The sequence below is a fragment of the Saccopteryx leptura genome, chromosome 2, assembly GCF_036850995.1.
Source record: "Saccopteryx leptura isolate mSacLep1 chromosome 2, mSacLep1_pri_phased_curated, whole genome shotgun sequence".
NCBI classification, from domain to species: domain Eukaryota; kingdom Metazoa; phylum Chordata; class Mammalia; order Chiroptera; family Emballonuridae; genus Saccopteryx; species Saccopteryx leptura.
In genome coordinates, this window is record NC_089504.1 from 319,438,175 (window position 1) to 319,459,131 (window position 20,957).

Sequence of the window (20,957 nt, forward strand, 5' to 3'; positions counted from 1 at the left end):
AACAAGTCTCCATGGAAAGCGACAGATGGCAGATAGAGAGATCCATGACAGGCCCGAGCTACTACAGGAACCCACACTGGGGCTGCTGGGTGAGGAATATCCCTTTTCTCAAACATTCCAGAGGAAGGGAATTTGCGCTGGAGGGGACGCAGGGAGGAGACTCTCTAGGCCACGGGCGGCCCCTCCCCGCTGGGTCCCGCTTCCCCTGCCCACACTTAGTTTATTTCGCACACATTTACTTGAGGGCCTACTACGCGCCAGGCACTTCTGAAGTTACCACAGTCAACCAAACAGACCAGCAAGAGTCCCCCAGATAGAATGACACACTAGGCGATGCTGTAGCAAGCGTGGGAGCGGGCTGACGCGTGAGGGTGCGCCAGGGTCTGGCAGCCACTCCCGCCCACCCACGACCGCGTTCCCCTCTGCCGGCCTGCAGCCCCTCTCCACCCTTGGGGACCGGCTCCCGCCACGCCTCCCCGGGAGCCTCGGTCACGGTCGGTGGAAGAGATGCGCCCTCCGGGAGAAGCGGTCACCGTTTCCTCAGAGCATCCTCACCTGGCACAGAGGATGCGCTCAGTAAATGTTGGATGCAAGAATGAATGGACGGACGGACGGACGGATGCGTGCACATGGGCAAGCACACCATATGCTGGCCCCCAGGTGAGTTCCGGCGCCCAGCACCTCCCGGCAACTTCGCCGGGTCCTGGGCTGCGGGGGTGAGGAGGGGGTTCCACAGGCCACGCGGGGCTCACCCCGCCCCTCCACTGGCCCGCGCCGCGGCGCCCTCTGGGAAATGTAGTTCGCGCCTGCGCTCCGCAGGTCGCCGAGGCCGGGGGGTCTCCGGGCGGAAGCGAGACCACCCCGTCTGGGACGCGAGCAGTTGGGCCGGGCCGGGGTGCGCCCTCCCCCGCCGTTCCTCCGCGGTCCGCGCCCCTGGCCCCGCCTCCTACGGCGCCGACCTCTGCCGCCGGAGTCGCCGATGGTCGCGCCACAACCTCCGGGCGGGGGAGCGGGCTCTGGGAACCGCGCCGGAAGCCGGGAGCGGAGGCTGAATCCGGAATGCAGCGCCAGGTAAGCCGCGCCGGGACCCCGTCGTGAGCCAGAGAGAACGGCTGGACGCACGCCCGGGCCGGTCTGCTCCACGGGGTGGGGGAACAGCCCGCGACCCTCCAACTTTGGGATTGGGGTGTCCGGGAGCGCGCAGACCCGGGGCGTAGGGTTTCGTGTGCTGCAGTCCGGTGCTTGGGCGGCCTTCTCCGCTCCTCGCCTCCAAATATGCACGGATCAGGAGCCGCCCTCCACCGTTGGAAACTCGGTCCTTTGGGTTAAGCATCGCTCTCTCTGGATTAAGTTATCCTTGGAGCGGTGGGCAGGAAGGCCGCAGGGAACGCGTAAATCTCATACATTTATTCTTGGTAGGATCCTGGACACACACATCCCCCCTGCCGGGGACGGGGGAGACATGGAACTAGGTCCAGGCCCACCACTCCCAGGTTTTATCCTGTGGGTAAGGTGCGTAGCTCCGAGAGCTGAAGGGAGAGCCCTATCTGTCCTAGCCTGGGCGCAGTTTGAGTGTTGTTTGCAGGTGTTAGGAAAACGTGGTGATACCCGTGGGAAATTACCACATGTTTTTCTTGGTGAGGTCCTGGAGCTAGTTCTGTAATTGGGGTGGCCCATGAGCTTGGGCCAATCTCAGGCAACTGTAGACTCCATGGTTGGGGGGCGTGGAAAGATGGGGATTGGTTTGGGGCAGGTTGTGTCCAGGCAGAACAGTCACAGCAACATCAACAGGACCTTGATGTCATTAATGCCCCACACACATGCTCTTGGGAAGGGGGAGCAGCCAGATATATTGGACGTGGTGGGAGCAGGGGCAGTTTTTCTTGCAGCTCTATCTGTCCAGTTAGCAGCCCAAGGACATCCTTGCTCAGATGTGTCCACTGGCCGCATGCCAGGGGCTCCTCATTCCACAGTTTCCACTTCTATGAAATGAGGGGTTGGACCAGGGATCTTTCAGATCTGATGTTCTGGGATGGGTGTGTACTCACACTGTGTAGCTTAATGGAGAAGGCTTCCTGCTGGTGTGTCTTAGGTGGAACTCTTGTTTTGCAGGGGCGGAGCCTGAACTGGTCATTGCACCCCTAGTTTATAGTTCTCAGGGAAATCAACCTATACTAACCAAACTCACAGAGGACAGAGATAAATCAGAATGGCCAGTTCCTTAATATTCAGTAGTTTCCCCTCATCTGTGGTTTCACTTTTTGCGGCTCCAGTTACCTAGCGTCTGGTAACCCTGAGTGTTCTGTGGCTTGCAGTTGCATTACTCCAATTACTCCTTTGTTGTCACATGGCCTTCTCTTGTGTCCATGTGTCTCTCTTCTTATAAGAACGCCAGTCATACTGGGTTAAAGGCCCACCTTATTCCAGTTTGACCTTATTTTATAAAGCTAATTGTATCTGCAACGATCCTATACCTGAATAAGGCCACATTCACAGGTACTGGGGTGAGGACTTCAGCATATTATTTTGGGGACACAGTCGACTCCCATCACTATCTTGTGAGCAGATGCCTGCTCTCATGTGTTGGGTGCCCACCCCATACTTGCTGCTTTCTGCTCCCCTGTGTGCACCTGGCCTCCATGGGATGGAACCAGCCAACTCCCCCAAGATTGTGCCCACAGGTGTCCATCGCCTTCCAGGACCTGGCCGTGAGGTTCTCCGAGGAGGAGTGGCAGCTTCTGGGGGAGGGGCAGAGGGAGCTCTACAGGGACGTGATGCAAGAGAACTATGAGGCGCTGGTCTCCCTGGGTAAGGAGCTGTGGCACGATCCTGGGCTGCAAAGTGGAAGGAGGGCTGGATCCAGCACCAGGCACATCCAGAGTCTCCCTGGGACCCTCCATGCACCCCCAGGTCTTAGTCTTCATTTCCAAAAGGAACAGCACTTGAGGAGCCTCAGCTGAGCTGGAAACCTCACTGATCTTTTAGGCCTTTGTTGCTTCTGTGGATGACACTAGGGTTCGGGGACACTTTGGTGGGGGCACTAAAATGCTGGTGAAACACTGAGCAAGGTGGTTTTCGAGGCTGCTCTGCGGTCCTTGGGGTTTGGATGGTCCCACAATCACATGGTAAACAGATGCATGGATGTGTGGGCACTGGGGCAGTCTGCACACTTGCACTTAGGGAGTGGAGACAAGCTTCCATTCCTGGGAGACTGTCCCTCTCTTCTTTCTCAGGGACAGCTGAGCTGATCCCCCTCTCTGCCTTCCTGTCTCCCACTGAGCATGGAGGAGCTGTGAGCAGGAGCAAAGCTGGTGAGGGACAGGAGCCTCCTAGGGGAGGTGCCCTAGGTGAGTAATCTTGGTAGACGGACGCCCCTTTGGGTGTCCTGGTCCACCTGGGCAGCCCGGGTAGACTCATTCTTGTCTCTCCTACCATGTGGTCCTTAGCCCCTAGCTCCACTCCTCGTGGGACACTATGACATCAGTACTCCCCACCTTGCCAAGCTCCTGGCCCTAACCCCACCCTGACCTTTCACCCCTCTTCCCTCTGGGCTGGGAGCCTGGTACATTTGCCCGTTGTTTGACCTGCTTAGAAGAAGAAAGCTGGGGTCACTGTTGGAGTGCATCACCTCTCTATGCCCCCTTTCTGCCACCACCCATGCAGAGCCCGCCTGCCGCTCCTGAAGGTGCTGCCATGGGGCTGGCATCTGGAGACCTTGGAGGCCAGGAGGTTTAGAGGGTGGCGGGACAGGCAGAGGGCTCGGACTACAGGAGGGGGTGGGGAGGGGTAACAGGTAATGCATGACTGCATATAGAAAAAGAGACTAGTTACCCGGCTTCCTAGCCCTCTGTCTTGGCTGTGCCTGTGGGCAGGTCACCGGGTCTGAGCCCAGGTCCTCTTTATCTCATGGCCATCGGTCCCTCTTCTGCTGCTCCTTATGCGGCAGGAGGACCACGTGCGATGCTGGTGTGGAGATGCACACAGAACGTGAGTGCTGAGCCGATGGCAGATGTGTGGGTTCACTGTGTCCTCTCCGGCAGGAGGAGCACCCCAGCACAGCCTGCACCTCACCGCCCTGGTGCAGCTGGTGAAAGAGATTCCGGGGTTCCTGTTCGGGGAAGTCGACCCTGAGAGCGGGGGAGCCAGCCTGGATGAGGAACGGGCGAGTCCTGAGGGTAAGTCAGACAGCAGGGCAGCCTCTGCGCTCCACAAGGTGAAGTTCAAGCTGTGGGCAGTGCCGTGTACCTGCCCAGCTGCTTCCAGACCCCAGGTGGAGTCACTCCATTTCATGAATGTCCGGGCAGCATGCCTGCCTCTCGGAGCGTGCAGATAGTTGATGAGACAGCAGCTTCTGACTTTTATCATAGTGGTTTCTGCACGGCTTCATCCACACCCATGGGGCCTCATCACGTTGTGCCCTGTGTGGCAGGTGAGGCCAGTCTCTGTTCTGTAAGAGGAGAGGGAAGCTGTGCCTTGTCTGAGTGGCCAATGGGGACAAGTTCCCCCTCGCAGCCCATGCTCTTCCCGCATCTCCGGTCTCTCCTTCCTTCTGTGCCCTGCTCACTCACCCTTGTGGTATGGGTCTTATCAGAACAAGATGGTGACTATGAATTGACATTTTAGAGCTCAGTGGTGACAAGGCGGAGCTTACAGATGTCCAGGTCATTGTTAGTGGACCACAGCAAGGAAGGGCTGGAATGGGACAATATCAGGAGGCTTCACCTGCTGCTGGGCTTAAATTCCAGCGTCCAATGTCCGTTCCTTCCTCCCCGACAGCAGCTGTGATGACGGAGACTTGTCCTCTCCGGGGCCTGCTCAGGTGCCTTCCAGACACACCCATCAGCCAGCCCAGTGTGGTCACCATGCCCTGCGGTAGCTCACCATCCAATGGTTCACCCAGAGCCAGGGGACAGCGAAGCCCCCTCCCCATCAGTGAGTACGACCCAGTGGGGGTAGGGCTCCAACCCTGGAGTCTGGGACCAGATCCCATGCCCTATGTATTTGTCCTAAGACACGGTTTCCCTCATTGCTAAATGAGGACACACACCCTGGAGAGCAGGACAAGTGCCAGGGGCACCTGATTGGATTCCCAGGCCTCCTCATCAAGGCAGCCCTAAGAGCACAGAAAGGCAGGGGTAGCCATTAGAATCTCTCTGGGGTCTCATCTAATTTTTTTTAATTTTTGCAAATTTTGCAATTATCTGAATACCTGTTTTTATTTAAAATATTTTAAGTGAATATGGAATAAAATTGACACTCCTGAAAAATGTACCCCATTTAGCCTGTGGATACAGGTGTGCCTGAGAGATTTGCTCTGGTGTTCGACACGTCCCCGCATCTGAGAAGCATGATATGGGATGAGGGACTGCTCGTTGACATGGCTGGTGCCCAGGTTAGAGGCTGGAGTTCAGGAGGGTTCCAGAAATTTGGAGTGAACAGTCGTGGTATTTGCAGTTGCAGCAGGAGGAAACAGAGAGGACACCCTTCTCCTGCCGTCCTTTGGCAGGACCTCTGCGACAAGCCGTGTAGCAGCTGGCTCTGTGACCAGTTCAAGTTCCAATGACTTGGCTGCCCCCCTGGGATTGAGGGTCTGGAGAAGCCTGTCCCTCTGTGGGCACCAGATTCAGGGCAAGTCCCTGGGGTCAGGAGCCAGGGCTGGAAAGGCTTCCCTGCCTCTCTTGCTACAGAAACTGCAGATGCACCAGGATCTACAGAGATGGAGGACCCCGGGGCCGCCGGTGGGAAGCGCAGTCCTCCCACCTGGAGCCCTGGCAGAAGGAAGAGCCATAGGAAACGGCACGGAGGGACTTCAGGGGCAGGTGAGAGTCTGGCTTTCCTGAGAGCAGGGCCTTTCCCAGGGCTGAGCAGGCCAGGGGAATGAAGGGGTGTCACGTCCCCTTCCTGAATACCCGACGGGCACCATCCTGTTCTCAGGGGCGGGAAATCTCAGCGGCCCTGCTGTCCCACAGCCGCCACTGTTGGGGCTATGCTGACCTTGGCCAATCTTGCAGGTCCCACAGGAACCTCTCCTGGGAACAGCCCTCTACAAGGCCTCATCAACTGCCTGAAGGAAATCCTTGTGCCTGGGCCCCAGCTCCCTGAGGTGTCCCCGAGCTTACCGCCTCCTGTTCCTGGCATGACACAGCTGGCCAGGGTGGAGCTGGGGCCTGGGGGCCCTCCCTGGAGAGGTGAGTCCTGGGGGCCTGTCTCAGGCCCAGGTTTCTGAAGCCCTGAACCTCAAATTGGATTTCTGTGGTACTTCCCCATAAATTGAGTGTCTTCCTGAAGGATCATTCTTGCTTTGGCTGTTCCTATATCATCAGGGACATATTTCTGGAGCCCGGTGGTGTTCTCAGAACCCCATTTGGACAGCTAGGAGAGGAACACTCAAAAGCAGACCTTGGGCCCTGGCCGGTTGGCTCAGTGGTAGAGCGTCGGCCTGGCGTGCAGGAGTCCCGGGTTCGATTCCCGGCCAGGGCACACAGGAGAGGCGCCCATCTGCTTCTCCCTCCTTCCTCTCTGTCTCTTTCTTCCCCTCATGCATCCAAGGCTCCATTGGAGCAAAGTTGGCCCAGGCGCTGAGGATGGCTCTGTGGCCTCTGCCTCAGGCGCTAGAATGGCTCTGATTGCAGCAGAGCAACGGCCCAGGTGGGCAGAGTGTCGCCCCCTGGTGGGCATGACTGGTAGATCCCGGTTGGGCGCATGTGGGAGTCTGTCTGGCTGTCTCCCTGTTTCCAGCTTCGGAAAAATACAAAAAAAAAAAAAAAAAGCAGACTTTAGATCCTTTTGTGTTCTTTATTTACCCTACTGTCACCTTGGAGGAGGAGGTGCTGAGTGGGTGTCATTCCATGTTGACGCTCGTGGGACACTTAGCATGGGGTTGGGTGATTGAGGCATTGGGGGGGGGGGTGGAGCCTTGGTCCTGGCACTATGTGTGTGTAAAAGGCTCAGTCCTTCTTGATGTAAGTCCTGTTCAAGGCCAGAGAATGGTCTTCGAGCAGCGACCTGTCAGCCCAGCGCTCCATTTATGGTCAGAGTCACACCATGTGCCCTACCTGTATCTCCCCTCCTCTCCTCTGTCCAGTTCTGGGAGGCATGGAGACAGGTATTTTAAACTGGCCATCAAGATGACAGTGCCCGTGCAAGACTGAATGAGTCACAGCTGACCCACATCTCCAGATTTCTGGCCCTGAACTCTGCTTCCCTGGATTATCCACTTGGTGTTTGTCACCAAAGACCGAGGACACCGGACTCAGGGTGAAAATGTGTTGCTTTTTCCTGTAGTGAAAACAGAGGCGGCGTCTGGGGATTGTCCCCTCCAGGGTCTACTGAACTGTCTGAAGGAGATTCCGGTGGCCCAGAACACCCCCCCCAGCCCTTCGGGGGTGGCAGACCCACAGCTGCAGGAAGGTCCAGGGGCCTGGAAGAGGAACCCAGGAGGTAAAGTCCGCTCGCTGGGCTGGGAGGGCCATGGATGTCATCCGTTCCTCCCACTGCTCCCAGTGGGGCTGTGGGCGGCCCTCCACAGTAAGACGCTCCGGCCATACCTATACGCCTTGGTCGGAGTGGCCAGATGTCAGGGATGGTCACCATGAGGGGAGCTGGTCACTCAGGCAGTACTTCATCATCCGCAACAGTTTTCCAGCTGGGCTCTTAAAGCAGGGGCCAGGGGTTCCGGAAGGAAGGAGAGGATGATGTGGAGGGAGGGAGGACAGGGACAGAAGAGAGCACTTAGACCCAGGGGATGTTTGGGCACAGTGTCGATGCGGGGTTCTCGTCGGGTCCCTGTGGGCTGGGGTATTCCCATGCTCACCTGCGCTCAGCTGCTCCTCGGGATGTTGAGAAAGCCGAATTGAGGCAGGTGTGCTGGCCTCAGAGGGAAGACCCTGGCTTGGTACTGCCTGAGGCGGGCTGTCCCAGCTCCTTCGGCAGAAACCTTTGGAGGTACCCTGGGCTGGGGTGGGGGGAGGCTGGCAGCAGGATAGGGCGTGTGAGTGGGTCCATTTTCTGGTGACTGTGGGGTGACTGCCTCAGAGGTGAGACTGCTGTGGTGTCCAGGGGACTTGGAAGCCCTGTCCTAACCTGTGAAGGCCTCATGGAGTGCTTCCCACAGAGCCCAGACCCCTCCAAGCCCCTCCTCCCGGCCCTGGTTCTGGCTGCGTGCTCTCTGTGAAGATGGAGGATGGCTGGGCCCAGAGCCCCCCGGTGCCTGCATCCTGTCAGCTCCGCAAGCAGACCCGCAGCCTGCAGGGCAATGGGGACACCAGTGGGGTCCGAGGGCCCAACTGGGGCCCTGCAGCCCAAGGTGAGGCCCGGGTTGTCTACTTGAGTCCTGATAGGGTTCTCAGCCCCCCAGCAAGGCTCTATCCGCCCACTGGGGAAGGAGCAGGTTGAGTTGAGTCCACTGGGGAAGAACCGGCTGTCCTCAAGCCTCTTAGTCCACGCTTTTCCTTAGTCTAGCCCTTTCCCAGGGAGCCCTTCATCATAGGACCCTCATTTGCAGAGATTCCCTGACTGGGGGAGCTGGCCATAGCATACGTGTGGATCCCCCCGCCTGCCCCGGGGCCTGGGCTTGCATCTTCGGTCATTCCCGCCTTATGACCAGAGAGCAGCTCTAAGTCCCCTGCAGGAGGGTGTCCCGCCTGGCAGGCTCCCATGCCTGGTGCAGGCCTTGTCACTCAGCAGAAGGTGGGTGGGGCAGCCAGCCTGAGGCCAGGCCAGGGGACCTGCCAGAGATGGTGATAGGGCCGTCTCCCCTGTCCCAGCCAGCAGGGCCTCGAGGTCACCCCTGGAAGCCCTGGAAGCCTGTCTGAAGGGCATTCCCCTGAGTGGGTCGTTACCTCCCCAGCCGCCGGCCACCTCTTGGTTCCGGAGCCCCCAGCCAGGAGACCCTGGGTCTCAGGGGCCCAAACTTCAGCCTCGAGGATCACACAGTCAAGGTAGACTTGGCCATGGGCTGGGGGTGCTATTTGTTCCTGCACGCGTGAGGGGGTGCCAAGTATGTCCCCCTTCTTATCCTGGACCTCTCAAAGCACAGGTCCTGCTCTACTCACACTGCTAACCGCCCCCCCCATTCGTGCCTGCCCCCAAACAGCTCCTGAGCTGGGTGGAAGCCAGTTAAGCTGTCCCTGCCTACTGCCTCCTGTAAGAGCTCTTACTCTCTGGCCCCATGAGACCGATGGCTGGGGTCATGTGGGTTAACGTGCTGTAGTATTTTAATCAGCGCTGTGAGCACCCTAACAAAGGGGGCGACCCCAGTGGAAGATGCTCTGGGGCCGGTCTCCTGGGCTCCTGCCAACAGGTCAGGGCCCAGGGGACCTCTTCCCTAGTGGCTTTTCGTGATACCAGCTGTGCTGTTTCCTGCAGAAGTGACTGTGGGGCCTCTTCTGGCTCTGGGCCTTCAGGGCTTCATCAGAGATGGCCCTGCCCTTCCCCCAGGTCCCTGCAGCACCCCCACCAGCTTCTCCTCGTCCAGCAGTACTGATGGGGACCTGGACTTCCAGAGCCCCGAGGGCAGCCAGGGGCGCAGGCCTGGAAAAGGTGAGCTGGCCTGGCTGAGGCTCGGAGTCAACCCTGGGGAAGGGTGGGAGGCACCCCAGGCCACTGTGGTGTCCAGCCTGCCCTCGTCAGGGCTCTGTGCCCAGTGCTGGCAGCAGAGCCAAGTGTCCAAACAGGAGAGACACAGGACTGGTTTTGGGTGGGGACATTTGCTTTAACAACTTGGCTCAGAGGGTCAGGACAACATCTAAGATCTCTTAAGTCTTAAGAAATAACAAAGGGTTTTTTTAGTGTCAAGTTCTTCCTTACCCCAGCCACAAAGAAGTGTCTATGCCTGGTTGGGTGGCTTAGTTGGTTGGAGTGTTGTCCCAATACACCAAGGTTGCAGGTTCGATCCCGGGTCAAGGCACATACAGGAATCAACCAATGAATGCATAAATAAGTGGAACAACAAATCAGTGTTCCTTTCCTGCTCTCTCTCTCTCCCTTTTTCTCTCTCAAATCACTTTTAAAAATTAAAAAAAAAAAAAAAAGTTAGTGCCTGTGACATTCAAGTGGGCCTCTGACTCAAGAAGAGAATGTCATAAGGTTCATGTAAAACCACATGAAAATATGTATTTGGGGACTTGCATCTTCCCTCATCCCTCTGCATAGAGGCATCCGTGGTGAGCTGTCACCTCTTTAGGATCTTGCAAGACTCTTCAGTGTCCCCACTTGACCTTTTTTCTCCACAAAAATAGCACAAGTGCTGTTGGTCTGCCTTGTCTGCAGCCCCCAGCCCCCTGGGACTCACCCGTGTCCTGACCTCAGCCGTTATCAGTGTAAGGGCCCAGTGCTCACTGAGGACTATGTCAGGCCAGTCGGGGCTCCCAGGACAGTGCTGAGCCCTCCAGTGTCCATGTGGCCTGGATTCCTATACCCTGCCAGCAGTTAGCCGCTTGAGTGTGGGCCCTTTTCCTCCCAAGATGCAGCTGACTTTTCTTGTTTTTTTTAGCTTCTAGTCCGGCTCCCCTGCTCTTTCTGTTGCCCCAGAACTCAGGAAGACCGCATTTGGGGTTCTTCTAATTGACACCTGCTATGCCAGCCCCACATGACAGCCAGAGCTCTGGTGGTTTCTCTTCCCTTGGGCCCTGCCTGTTCTGGCATCAGCACAGGCCTTCAGGAAGGAGTGGCTAGAGAGGTCAGCGCCTGTAGGAAGGGCTCCTCCCTCTAGAATTTAGGCTCATCTAGTTCCTGTTGCTTCCACAGCTCTCTGTCACTAGAAATATGGTCTTTGCAATTTATTTGGTTTTGTTTCCTAGTTGAACTACATTAGTGTTGGGCTTCCTCAACCGACCCCATCATAACCCAAGAGGGCACCTTTAGTGATTCCACTTTTTTAATAGTGAGGGCAACCCTGGGACATTCAGTTGGTTGCTTGGGCCAGGTCGCCATTCAGGTGCTCTGCACTGCCATGACAGGGCTGTCCTGTGGGCGGGGCTGGGTGGTGGCATCTCTCACAGGAGTGGAGCTGGGTGTCCTGACACCATGCCTGTGTCCAGTCTCTCTCATCACAGCCACTGACCTGACCTCCAGGTAGGCGGCCAGGACAGGTCGGCCCAGAGCCAGGACTGACACGTGCTTAGGCCAGGCCGCCGTTCAGGTGCCCTGCACTGCCATGACAGGAGCAATGCTCTGTGTCTCCTCCCCTGGGCCCACCTGCCCAAGACACAGTATAAACAAGACCTCTGGGGTTCACTGAGACCAAGTTCTGACTGTCTAATAGTGCAAACATTCGGCTTTCACAGGACTCCCAGTCAGGACTGCCCCGCTCCAGGGCCTGGAGAATTGTCTCAGAGAGATACCCATGCCCAGGTCACAGCCGGCCTGGTCCTGGTCCTCAGCAGGGGACAGAGAGCCACAGAGAGTGGAGCCCAAGAACTGGACAGCAGACAAGGAAGGTAAAGCCCAGCTGCCCTGGGGGTCTGGGAGTAGGAAAAGGTGTCCTGTGCTGGTGCCCTGGGCGCTGCTGCCTTCGGCAGCTGGCGGGCCCACCTCCACCCTCAGGATGACAGGATGCTCTGGAAACGACCCTGGCAGGGGCCAGAAGCCAGAAGAGCACCGCCCGCCTCTGAGTGGCGGGCACGGTCAGGGAGGCCCTATGCTGCTGGGCCGGCCTTGGCAGTAGACACGCATCTTGATCGTGACTGCGCAGGCCCCATGTGCTCTGGTGTCTGGCACAGTGACTGAGCTGTGGGGTTTTCCAGACTCCTGGTAGCTGGGTCTGAAGAAATCCTGGAACTTGGGCAGACCCTGGGAACATGTGCAGGGCTGGTGTGTGTCCCACACCTGGAGCTCACATGCCTGAGAATCCAACAATGACGGAGTTGATGGTGTCCATTAACTTCCTTTCCTGGGTGCCAAGCCCGGACCCCGTGCGGCTGATGGGCCTCTGGGCCTCCCATTAACACAGGACTGAGGAGCAAGGCCTGTGAGCCCGTTCACCTCAGCGAGGACGTGCCCACCAGGAGCCTGCAGCCAGCCAGCCCGCAGGCACTCACCTCTAGCAGTGTCCCTGCCTGCTGTCAGCGAGGGCTCAGAGACCCTGTGGCCACCAGGCCCAGACCGTGGAGGTGGCTCCCAGATGGTGAGCTGACGTCTGCCCCTAGCCCTTCCTGGCCTGTTTCCCTTACGGATAAAGTCTTTGATGAGGGAGCAGACGTCCCATGCCTCTCTGCTCCTCTCTTCCTTCCCTGTCCTGCACCCTTCCCCAGACTGCCGGCCGAGCGCATGAACCGGCAGGGGTATCCCGCTGTACCTGCCACTTAGTGTCACTTACAGCTGAGTCCCATCTTAGACCTGCCAACGCACTGGTGGGCTCTGCCTTTTTTGAATAAATATGGTGTTTCTAATACTTCCACTGGGCAAGAGCCGGCTTTGGGGACTTCCTGTGAGCTTAACAGGGTCTCTGCTGCTGGACAGTTGGTCCTGAGGGAGTGGAGTAGGAGGACCCAGGGCCTGGCTGGAACCTACTACTAGCAGCTTTCAGGAACTGGAGTCTTCTGGAAAGTTCTGCAGCTGGCTTTCTGCAGGGGTAGAGGGTCTAGCCAGGCTCTGGCTTCACTTCTCTCTGCCATCATGTTCAGGTCCACGGGAGCTTGTCTGCGGCCCTTGACTAGGCGGTGAACCTGTTCATTCAGGCAGAGGGTCTGCCTCCCTGTCAGGCTGCTGGGCAGGAGGTTCTCTTGTTATCATTTGCTCAGGGGCAGCCACCGTGCCCTCCCCACTTCACTGTCTGGAGAACTCGCTGAAGGGCATCTTGCCTGGGAGGCCCCTGCGCTTCGCCTGCTTGGCCAGCCCTGGCCCCGGCCCTGGCCCCAGCCCCAGCCCAGGTCCTGGCTGCAGCTGCAGCTCCAGTTCCAGCATCTCGGAAGAAGACCCGAGGCTGGAGCCCGAGCTCTGGCAGCCACTCCTGCAGGGTAAGCTCGTGGGGGAGAGAAGAGGCAGGGAGCCATGTCCCAGACCGAGGCCGCCACCCTGATAGCCGCTTTGTGATGCAGAGAGGGACCCTCTTCCCAGCAGCAAGAGTCCTGGCCCTCCCACCCCAAGCCCTGGTGGCCGCCCGCCTGGCAGCAGCCCTGGGGAAGTCCCGAGGAAAGCAGAGCCCAGGGACCACTTCGGTCCTAGTACAGGTGAGCCTGGGGTCTCCTGTGAGGGGTGTGCTCCCAGGAGGGCCACAGTCCAGAGACTGGGTTCTCCGAGTCCCACCTGTCATTTTGCCTGACACTTGCCAGAAAGTTCTCTGCTTTTGTCATGCTTGAGTCTCCTATAGCAGTGGTCCCCAACTCCCGGGCCTTGGACCGGTACCAGTCCGTGGGCCATTTGGTACTGGTCCGCAGAGAAAGAATAAATAACTTACGTTATTTTCGTTTTATTTATATTTAAGTCTGAACGATGTTTTATTTTTATTTTTGTATTTTTTCTGAAGCTGGAAACGGGGAGAGACAGTCAGACAGACTCCCGCATGCGCCCGACCGGGATCCACCCGGCACGCCCACCAGGGGTGACGCTCTGCCCACCAGGGGGCGATGCTCTGCCCCCCCAGGGCGTCGCTCTGCCGCGACCAGAGCCACTCCAGCGCCTGGGGCAGAGGCCAAGGAGCCATCCCCAGTGCCCGGGCCATCTTTGCTCCAATGGAGCCTTGGCTGCCGGAGGGGAAGAGAGAGACAAAGAGGAAGGAGGGGGGTGTGGAGAAGCAAATGGGTGCCTCTCCCATGTGCCCTGGCCGGAAATCGAACCCGGGTCCCCCGCACGCCAGGCCGACGCTCTACCGCTGAGCCAATCGGCCAGGGCCCGATGTTTTATTTTTAAAAAATGACCAGATTCCCTCTGTTACATCCGTCTAAGACTCACTCTTGACGCTTGTCTTGGTCATGTGATATGTTTATTCGTCCCACCCTAAAGGCTGGTCCATGAACATATTTTCTGACATTAAACCGGTCCGTGGCCCAAAAAAGATTGGGGACCACTGCCCTATAGGATGAATTGTATCCGAGATAGAAGGTGAGGATATTGGGGGCATTCAGGGTTCTAGGAGTGTTAAATGAACGTGTCTAATTGAAAGCCTGTCAGTGAACTTAGTATTATAGGCTAAAGCGATATATGTATATATAGCATGTATACATTATGTACACTTAATAATGTGTATACATATACACACAGTGCTATGTGGGCCCCAGCCTGTGGACAGTGATTAGGAATGCCTGATGCTCACTGGCCATTTCTCAGAGAAAGCCCCACAGATATGTCCCCCACCGGGGCCAGTGTTCTGGCTGGGCTACCATCTGGTTCTTATTTGGATCATAGGATGCACTTCAGCTAAAACCATTGAGAACTTTGAGGAATAGGATTTATTCCTTACAGGCTCTGGAGGGCACACAGTGAGGTCACGGGGAGAGAAAAAGCGTGAGGGCCCAGGGCTCTGTCCTTGTTACTGTCATGGGGAGGACGGGTGTCCAGGGTTTGGCAGGTTCACTCTTTGTTGGCTAATTTAAACGTCTGGGGGGAGGTGGGGGTGGGAATCAGGACACAGGAAGGGAGGAGCAGGGTCGCTCAGATGGTTCGTTATCTGGGTCACCCAGGCTTTCTGAAAGAGGGACCTTTATGAGGCAGGGCAGCCTGGTTCCTGCTGGGGTGTGGTGAGTAGCTGCCACCCAGCTGGCAATATGCTGTCCCAGGTGGTGTCTATTGAAATGGATGCCTTAGCAATCCAGAACGTGTTGTCAGGGACTTACACAGTATGTATTTATGTATGTGTATATATAATGATGGTAATACATTTCTAATTTGGCAATAAGCATGTAAGTGTGAAAAGTGAGGTTCCTCCACCTGGGAGAACTTAGGTTGCCCTGTCAAGAAAGCTGGAAACACTGGCCATGCCCCAGGCCGCCTTGCTTCTCAGACCAACCCTGACCTAGTATCCGACCCAGCAGGAAGAGTGGAGAAGATGGGACACACATCCCAGCTGCCCAGGAGAGAAGTGTGCTTGGAGACCCCGGGCCAGCCCGGCGCCCTGGGCAGCGCCCAAGGAGGTAGGGGTGGGGTGGCTGGTCAGGGAAGGGACTCCCTCGAGTTCAGGCTGGTGGCCCCCACACAGTCCATGGCTTCACTGCAGGCCCAGGCTGTATGTGCATTCCTCACTGCCCAGTGGGGCTGACGGGAAAAAGCAGAGTGGGCTGGGCATGGGCCAGGCAGTCTCCGTGGCCCATGGGGTGCCCCCAGCATGCCCCTGGTAGAGCCTCATTGGTGGTGGGACCTGCAGATTGTGGCCTTCTCCATCTGCTCTGCCCGGCCCCCACCCTCAGTAGAGCCAGAGGTGTTGAGCCTGAGCTGCAGAGAACCCAGGTAGTCCGGTCCCCCAGCCCCTATCACATGGACCCCAGTGGGCCATTCGACCAGACTTGGGCTCCCTGGTGGGTCAAGTCCACCTTGCGTCTTATTTAACCATTATTTGAGAGTTGAAAGTTCAGTTCTTTCAAGTCGTGTCCAAATATTCCCATGTTAGAATGGCTCAGTCAAAGCAATATATGTCCACACCCCAGGTGTTCTCTTCCTGCAGGGGCATCTGGGAGTCGCTGTCCTGCCCCTCTACCAGAGAAAAGGCCCGGGCAGGGGCCCTGCCAGTCACCTCGGTCAGACCCTTGGCCCCTACCCTGGAAGCCCAGGGTCAGTGAAGAATCCGGCAACCTGGGGCCTAGACACAGAGGACCAAGTTTTACAGGTGAACTGGTGGCCTCCCTGTCCCCTCCAGTTGTTAGGAGCCCTTTGGGCACAGGGGTCGACAGGGGTTAACATTTGCATAGCCACTCACCCCCTCCCCTGCTGCTTCTTTCAGAGGACATTTACCTTAATACCCTTCCAGGCTTGTGTGAGTCACACTCGGTGGAAAGAGTCTTACCTTGAACTCACTTCGGGTTGCTTGTTTCATTTCAGCGTCTTCTTACAGAAAGAGCTGGCTTTTTTCATAAAAGCATAGCTACCTTTCAAAGGCAGAACAGGAATTGAGACTTGTGACAGAACAGATATGCCCAGAATCAAAAAGTCTGGAGTTGGAGTGGACTTTAGTGAATAGATGTGGAGACGGAGGCCTTTGTCATCTGTGTGGCCTGGCTGAGGGCATCCCGAGAGATAAGAGATGGGGTTCCGCCTCATACGTGACCCAGAGGAAGGTCCTCCCTAAACCACGTCGGAGACACTGGCTTGGTCTCCTGGGACATGCACGAGGACCCCTCACTCCAGACTGGAAGTGTGGCCACGGCAGCCCCATCGCTGGGTCAGGAGTCAGGCTGCTTGTAGCAGTGCTGTTTTACTGACAGCACTGCAATGGCCCAAGGCAGGCGGGCCCACGCCTCTCCCCCACTTTGAAGCATACCGGCCATAGCAGCAATATCACTGGCTCTTAGCTCAGATCCTTCTTGAACTTGTCCAGGGGGTGGTGGGGTCCTGTAGCCACACTCCAGCTTCATGCTTTCCTCTGATTGAAGCCTTGGCGGTTTGGAGGTGCTGACAAGAGGAAGGAGCCAGGCTGGGGCCCAGGGGGACGGGAGCAGCAGGTCTGTCCTGCCAATCTGAGTCAGTAACAGGACTTTCTTTTGAAGTTTGCCTAAGGTGGAGAACAGTTCCAAGGAAACTTAGAGTGAAGGATTAGTGATTTTCTTTTAAAGTAATTTAAGATTTAGGGTTCTTTGGTTTTGTTACTTCTGAATATGAAGGACAAAAGTCGAGGTGGAGGGAACCCTGGTGCTTTGCTCATGACCACTCATTCTGGGTACTGATGTGGACTTGGGCCATGCCACTGAGAGCACCAAACCCCAGGTTGGACTGGCCCTCCTGGACTCTCTTCCAGATGCTGCTCATGGCCTTGGCCTCCTGCTATCTGCTGAGGCTTGATCCTTTTCTTAGAAAGTCCAGTGTCCTAAGAAATCTTAGTGACCATGGTGACCCACTCTGTGGTTTATCCTATCCATGAATTTGAGGAACAGCTAGCTGGGAGATGTGGCCACTTTTGCTGTCGTGATCATTGTCATTGGTATTCTCAAGCCTGAGCCACTTCTTTCCCATCTAAAGCCAGGCCTAGTGGGGCAGAATGCTGAATACACTACTTCAAGGGACCCCTGGTGGTGGTGGGGTTAGGTCTGCTATCCTGAGAACTCTCACCTGCATCTCTGCTCTGTTTTTAGCCAGGACTGAAGGGAGGCCACTTCCCAAAGGCCTGCCAGAGCCAGCCCCAATGGCCAGCATCCCTCCCGCTTTGCAGCGTGCCTCCCCGCGGCCACTGTGTCCCTGTGGGAGTTCCCTGCAGCAGGAGATCCACAGCCTCAGCGCCGCCCTCTCGGAGAAGCTGGATCGGCTCGCCACGGCCCTGGCAGGCTTGTCTCAGGAAGTGGCCACCATGAGGACCCAAGTGGGTCGACTTAGGAGGCGCCCGCGGAGCCATGGTCCAAAGGGCCAGGCTTCCTGGCCATGGGCCCTCCCTCGGGGACCTCACTGGGCTCACAGCCCGGCTCGCAGACACCTGTCGTACTGGAGACATAAGGGCCCCACCAGGCCAAAGCCAAAGACCCTGTGTGGCCAGGCGGAAGGCTGCAGGGTTGGTGACGCCCCGGACTTCTCTCAGGGGCCACTCCACCCGGTGCCTCAGCCGCCTCCAAATGTGCCCCCAGCAGAACCTTCTGGGACCAGCGCCAGCTCTTCCCTCCAACCACTATCCTCAGCATGCAGCCGTGCTGTGCTCACTGGGCAGCCCCCGCTTGGACACACAGGGGGCCCCCGGAGCCCCCCAACCCCTTCAGTGCCTGCTGCCTTTCTCTCCCAGGTGGCCTCTTCTGCCACCAGTGCTGCTGCAGAGCCACCTGCTGCGGCCGCTGCACCAACTGGGACCCGAAACTGGCCCAAGGACCCAAATGACCTGTTGGTGGGAGTCCAGAGAGCCCTCGAGGAGGAACTGTGGGGTGGAGAACACAGGGGCCCGAAGTGGGGGGCCCCTAACTGCCTTCATCGGCTCAGCCCTTCTGGGGTTGCCTCATCCCTGGCCACCTCTCCTAGAGGCCAGGCAGCCCCTGTACCCCGCTCCAGCCAAACCTTTCCCATTTCTGGGCAGTGAAGGGCTGGCTGTCAGCCTTGGCCTGACCGCCCCAGACTCCAGGGTGCATTTGCTTGGACACCGCTGCTTGGGGTGCATTCCTCAGCCACGCCTCTGTCCTTGGCTCAAGTTCATCTGGATGTTGCTCCCTCCTGTCTTTGCCACCAGAACTGCCAGAGCTCAGAGGTGGGTGGTGGCGTTCACACCTATGTATAACATGTGCCATGGAACTCTGAGCAGCGGCAGAGGGCTCACGAGAGCCCCTGTCCCTCCTGCTCTCAGCACTGCAAGGGCAATGGCTCTGAGAGATTTCATTTAGGGATAACCGCACTCCTTGCTCCCAGTTGGATTCACTGATGTGGACTCGAACAATTACAAAATTGGTTGCTAAGAGAAAGGCATTGGATACCTACCTACAGAAAGGGGCTCAGTGGGTCCGCAGCAGGAGTGGCTAACTGGTTTGTTAACAGTACTGTTACAGGTTGACTTGGTGCACAAGGATACTTGGAGCCAGCCCATTCTAAGTGGTCCAGATCCAATTGGACTGTTTAAGAAGTTCAAAAATAATTTTTTTAAAAGAATGTGGAAAATAAAATGAATGGTAAGATGCTTCATGATCTGCTGCTATGTTTGTCCCACAGACCCACTGCCACACAAGACCAAAAGCTCTTATAATTGTCCACTGAAAAGTCTTCCAGAATCACTGATTTGGTGAAAATCTGTGTGCAGGTTAGGACTTTGGGAATATGTCCATCATTTTCACCTATTTCATGAGGAAATGTCACCTGGTTGGGAGAAACTCAGGGGCCTTTGTGAACTTAGCAATTCCAGGGGTCTGCTGGGTGCGGGTGGGGCACAGAAGGCTCTAGCTCTGCCTGTCACCATCCTGGCAAATAGCTGAGAGAACAGCTCCTGGCCTACCTGGGCATGGACCTTCCCTCGGTCTGCGCTCCATCGGCCACCTGCCAGCCGATGCCACTGTAAGGCAGCACGGAGAAAGTCCTGCTTCAGCCTATCGGAGCAGGATCCCCTTGGGTTTCAGGCCACCCCTGAGGGGCCCAAGGGAAGGCCACATGGGGTAGGGAGTGCAGGGACTACAATCCACTGCCTGTGACACCCCAGGATGTTCCTGCTGCCTCCAAAAGGAGCTTGGGTTCATTGGCAGACCAGACTTTGCCCTCAGCCTTTTGTGTCTGTGTTTTAGATGTGCCTCTGTAAACAGCCTGTAGTTGGATTTTATTTTTAAATCCAGCTTGACAAATTTTTGTGTTCCTTACTTGGAGCCTGAGTCCATTTACATGTAATAAGATTAGTGACAGGTTTGGATTTGAATACACCATCTTATTTTTTGCTTATGTTTGCCCCGCTTGTCCTGGGGGTTTCCCTTCTTTCCTGCTTTCTATTGTATTGATAATATTGTGGGGTTTGCTTGTTTTTAAACATTCTGTTTTCCCTCTGATGGCCTCAAGAGTTAAAAAAAACCTAAAGGAAAACATCCAAATTAACAGTCATATTTGGGAGATCTTAGTATACTTTTTCCAGAAATTGATGGAATAGTAAAGTCAGGAAAGATATAGAAGACTTGAACAAGTAAACTAACAAAATTGACTGATTGGTGATATATAGAACACCATACTACAGCACTACAGAATGTATATTCTTTTCAAGTATATGCAGAACAGTCACAAAAATTGGCCGTATAGTAAACCCTGGAGCAAGATTAAACAAATTTGGAAGTGTTATACTGAATATGTTCTCTGACCATACTGTAGCTTTTAAGCTAGAAACCAATTAAAAAATAATGAGGAGTTGTTATATATTAGAAAAATAAGAACTATGCTCCTAAATAACCCATGTATCAATGAAGAAAAAAGAACTCTTTTGAACTTAACTATAAGAAAGTACCACACAGCAAACTTGGAGGATAAAGCTAAATCAGTACTCAGAAATGCGTGGGCACAAATGAGTACATGAAAAGGAAGAGGCTGAGAATCTACAGGGAGGTACCAGCAGGACAGCAAAGCGAATCCAGGAAAAAGTTGAGGGCTTGTGAAGATAAGAGCAAAAATTAGCCTGACCAGGTGGTGGCGCAGTGGATAGAGCATCGGACTGGGACGTGGAGGACCCAAGTTCGAGACCTTGAGGTCACCAGCTTGAGTGCAGGCTCATCTGGTTTTAGCAAGGCTCATCAGTTTGAGCCCAAGGTCGCTGGCTTGAGCAAGGGGTCACTTGGTCTGCTGTCGTTCCCCCCCCCCCCTCATTAAGGTACATGAGAAAGCAGTCAATGAACAACTAAGGTGCCACAACAAAGAATTGATGCTTCTCATCTCTGTCCCTTTATGTCTGTCTGTCCCTCTCTCTGACTCTCTGTCTCTGTCACAAAAAAATAAATAAAAATAAAAGCAAAAATTAGTGAAATATGCATATATTACGTGTAATCAAGCAAGCCAAAGCCTGACCGGGCGGTGGCGCAGTGGATAGAGTGTTGGACTGGGATGCGGAAGACCCAGGTTCGAGACCCCGAGGTCGCCAGCTTGAGCAAGGACTCATCTGGTTAGGCAAAAGCTCACCAGCTTGAACCCAAGGCAGCTGGCTCGAGCAAGGGGTTATTCGGTTTGCTGAAGGCCCGTGGTCAAGGCACATATGAGAAGGCAATCAATGAAAAATTAAGGTGTTGCAATGTGCAATGAAAATGAAATCAACCAGCATGTAATATAATTCATTAGTAAAAAAAGAAGATTGGCCCTGGCTGGATGTCTCGGTGGATAGAGTGTCCTCCTGGCATGTGGACATCCTGGTTTCAATCCCTGGTCAGGGCACACATGAGAGGCAACCATCT

The 20,957-nt window shown here is 55.9% G+C and overlaps 1 protein-coding gene across 6 annotated transcripts; it reads left to right on the plus strand.

Moving 5' to 3' along the window:
* The first annotated feature begins 442 nt into the window (after positions 1 to 442).
* On the plus strand, positions 443 to 20,515 carry KRBA1 (KRAB-A domain containing 1). Of its 6 annotated transcripts, none has more exons than XM_066362991.1 (19): positions 823 to 1,071; positions 1,420 to 1,512; positions 2,682 to 2,808; positions 3,234 to 3,347; positions 4,041 to 4,175; positions 4,777 to 4,932; positions 5,688 to 5,819; positions 6,012 to 6,188; positions 7,285 to 7,440; positions 8,114 to 8,305; positions 8,766 to 8,939; positions 9,367 to 9,540; positions 11,286 to 11,438; positions 11,951 to 12,124; positions 12,741 to 12,956; positions 13,038 to 13,169; positions 14,967 to 15,068; positions 15,596 to 15,757; positions 17,217 to 20,515. In XM_066362991.1, exons 1-19 carry the CDS (start codon positions 1,060 to 1,062, stop codon positions 18,137 to 18,139), a joined length of 3,504 nt encoding a protein of 1,167 aa, XP_066219088.1. In that variant the 5' UTR covers positions 823 to 1,059; the 3' UTR covers positions 18,140 to 20,515. The 6 variants fall into 6 exon arrangements, with proteins under 6 accessions (XP_066219087.1, XP_066219088.1, XP_066219086.1 ...); XM_066362989.1 differs by having other exon boundaries at positions 1,420 to 1,507; positions 14,970 to 15,068; XM_066362990.1 differs by lacking the exons at positions 823 to 1,071; positions 1,420 to 1,512 and adding an exon at positions 443 to 660.
* The last annotated feature ends 442 nt before the right edge of the window (positions 20,516 to 20,957 follow it).

Coding starts and splice junctions, on each gene's coding strand:
- KRBA1 (XM_066362989.1), top strand. CDS start 980: ATGGTCGCGCCACAACCTCCGGGCGGGGGAGCGGGCTCTGGGAACCGC. Junction 2,809..3,233: donor TGAGGCGCTGGTCTCCCTGG/GTAAGGAGCTGT, acceptor CTTCTTTCTCAG/GGACAGCTGAGCTGATCCCC. Junction 8,940..9,366: donor TCGAGGATCACACAGTCAAG/GTAGACTTGGCC, acceptor TGTTTCCTGCAG/AAGTGACTGTGGGGCCTCTT.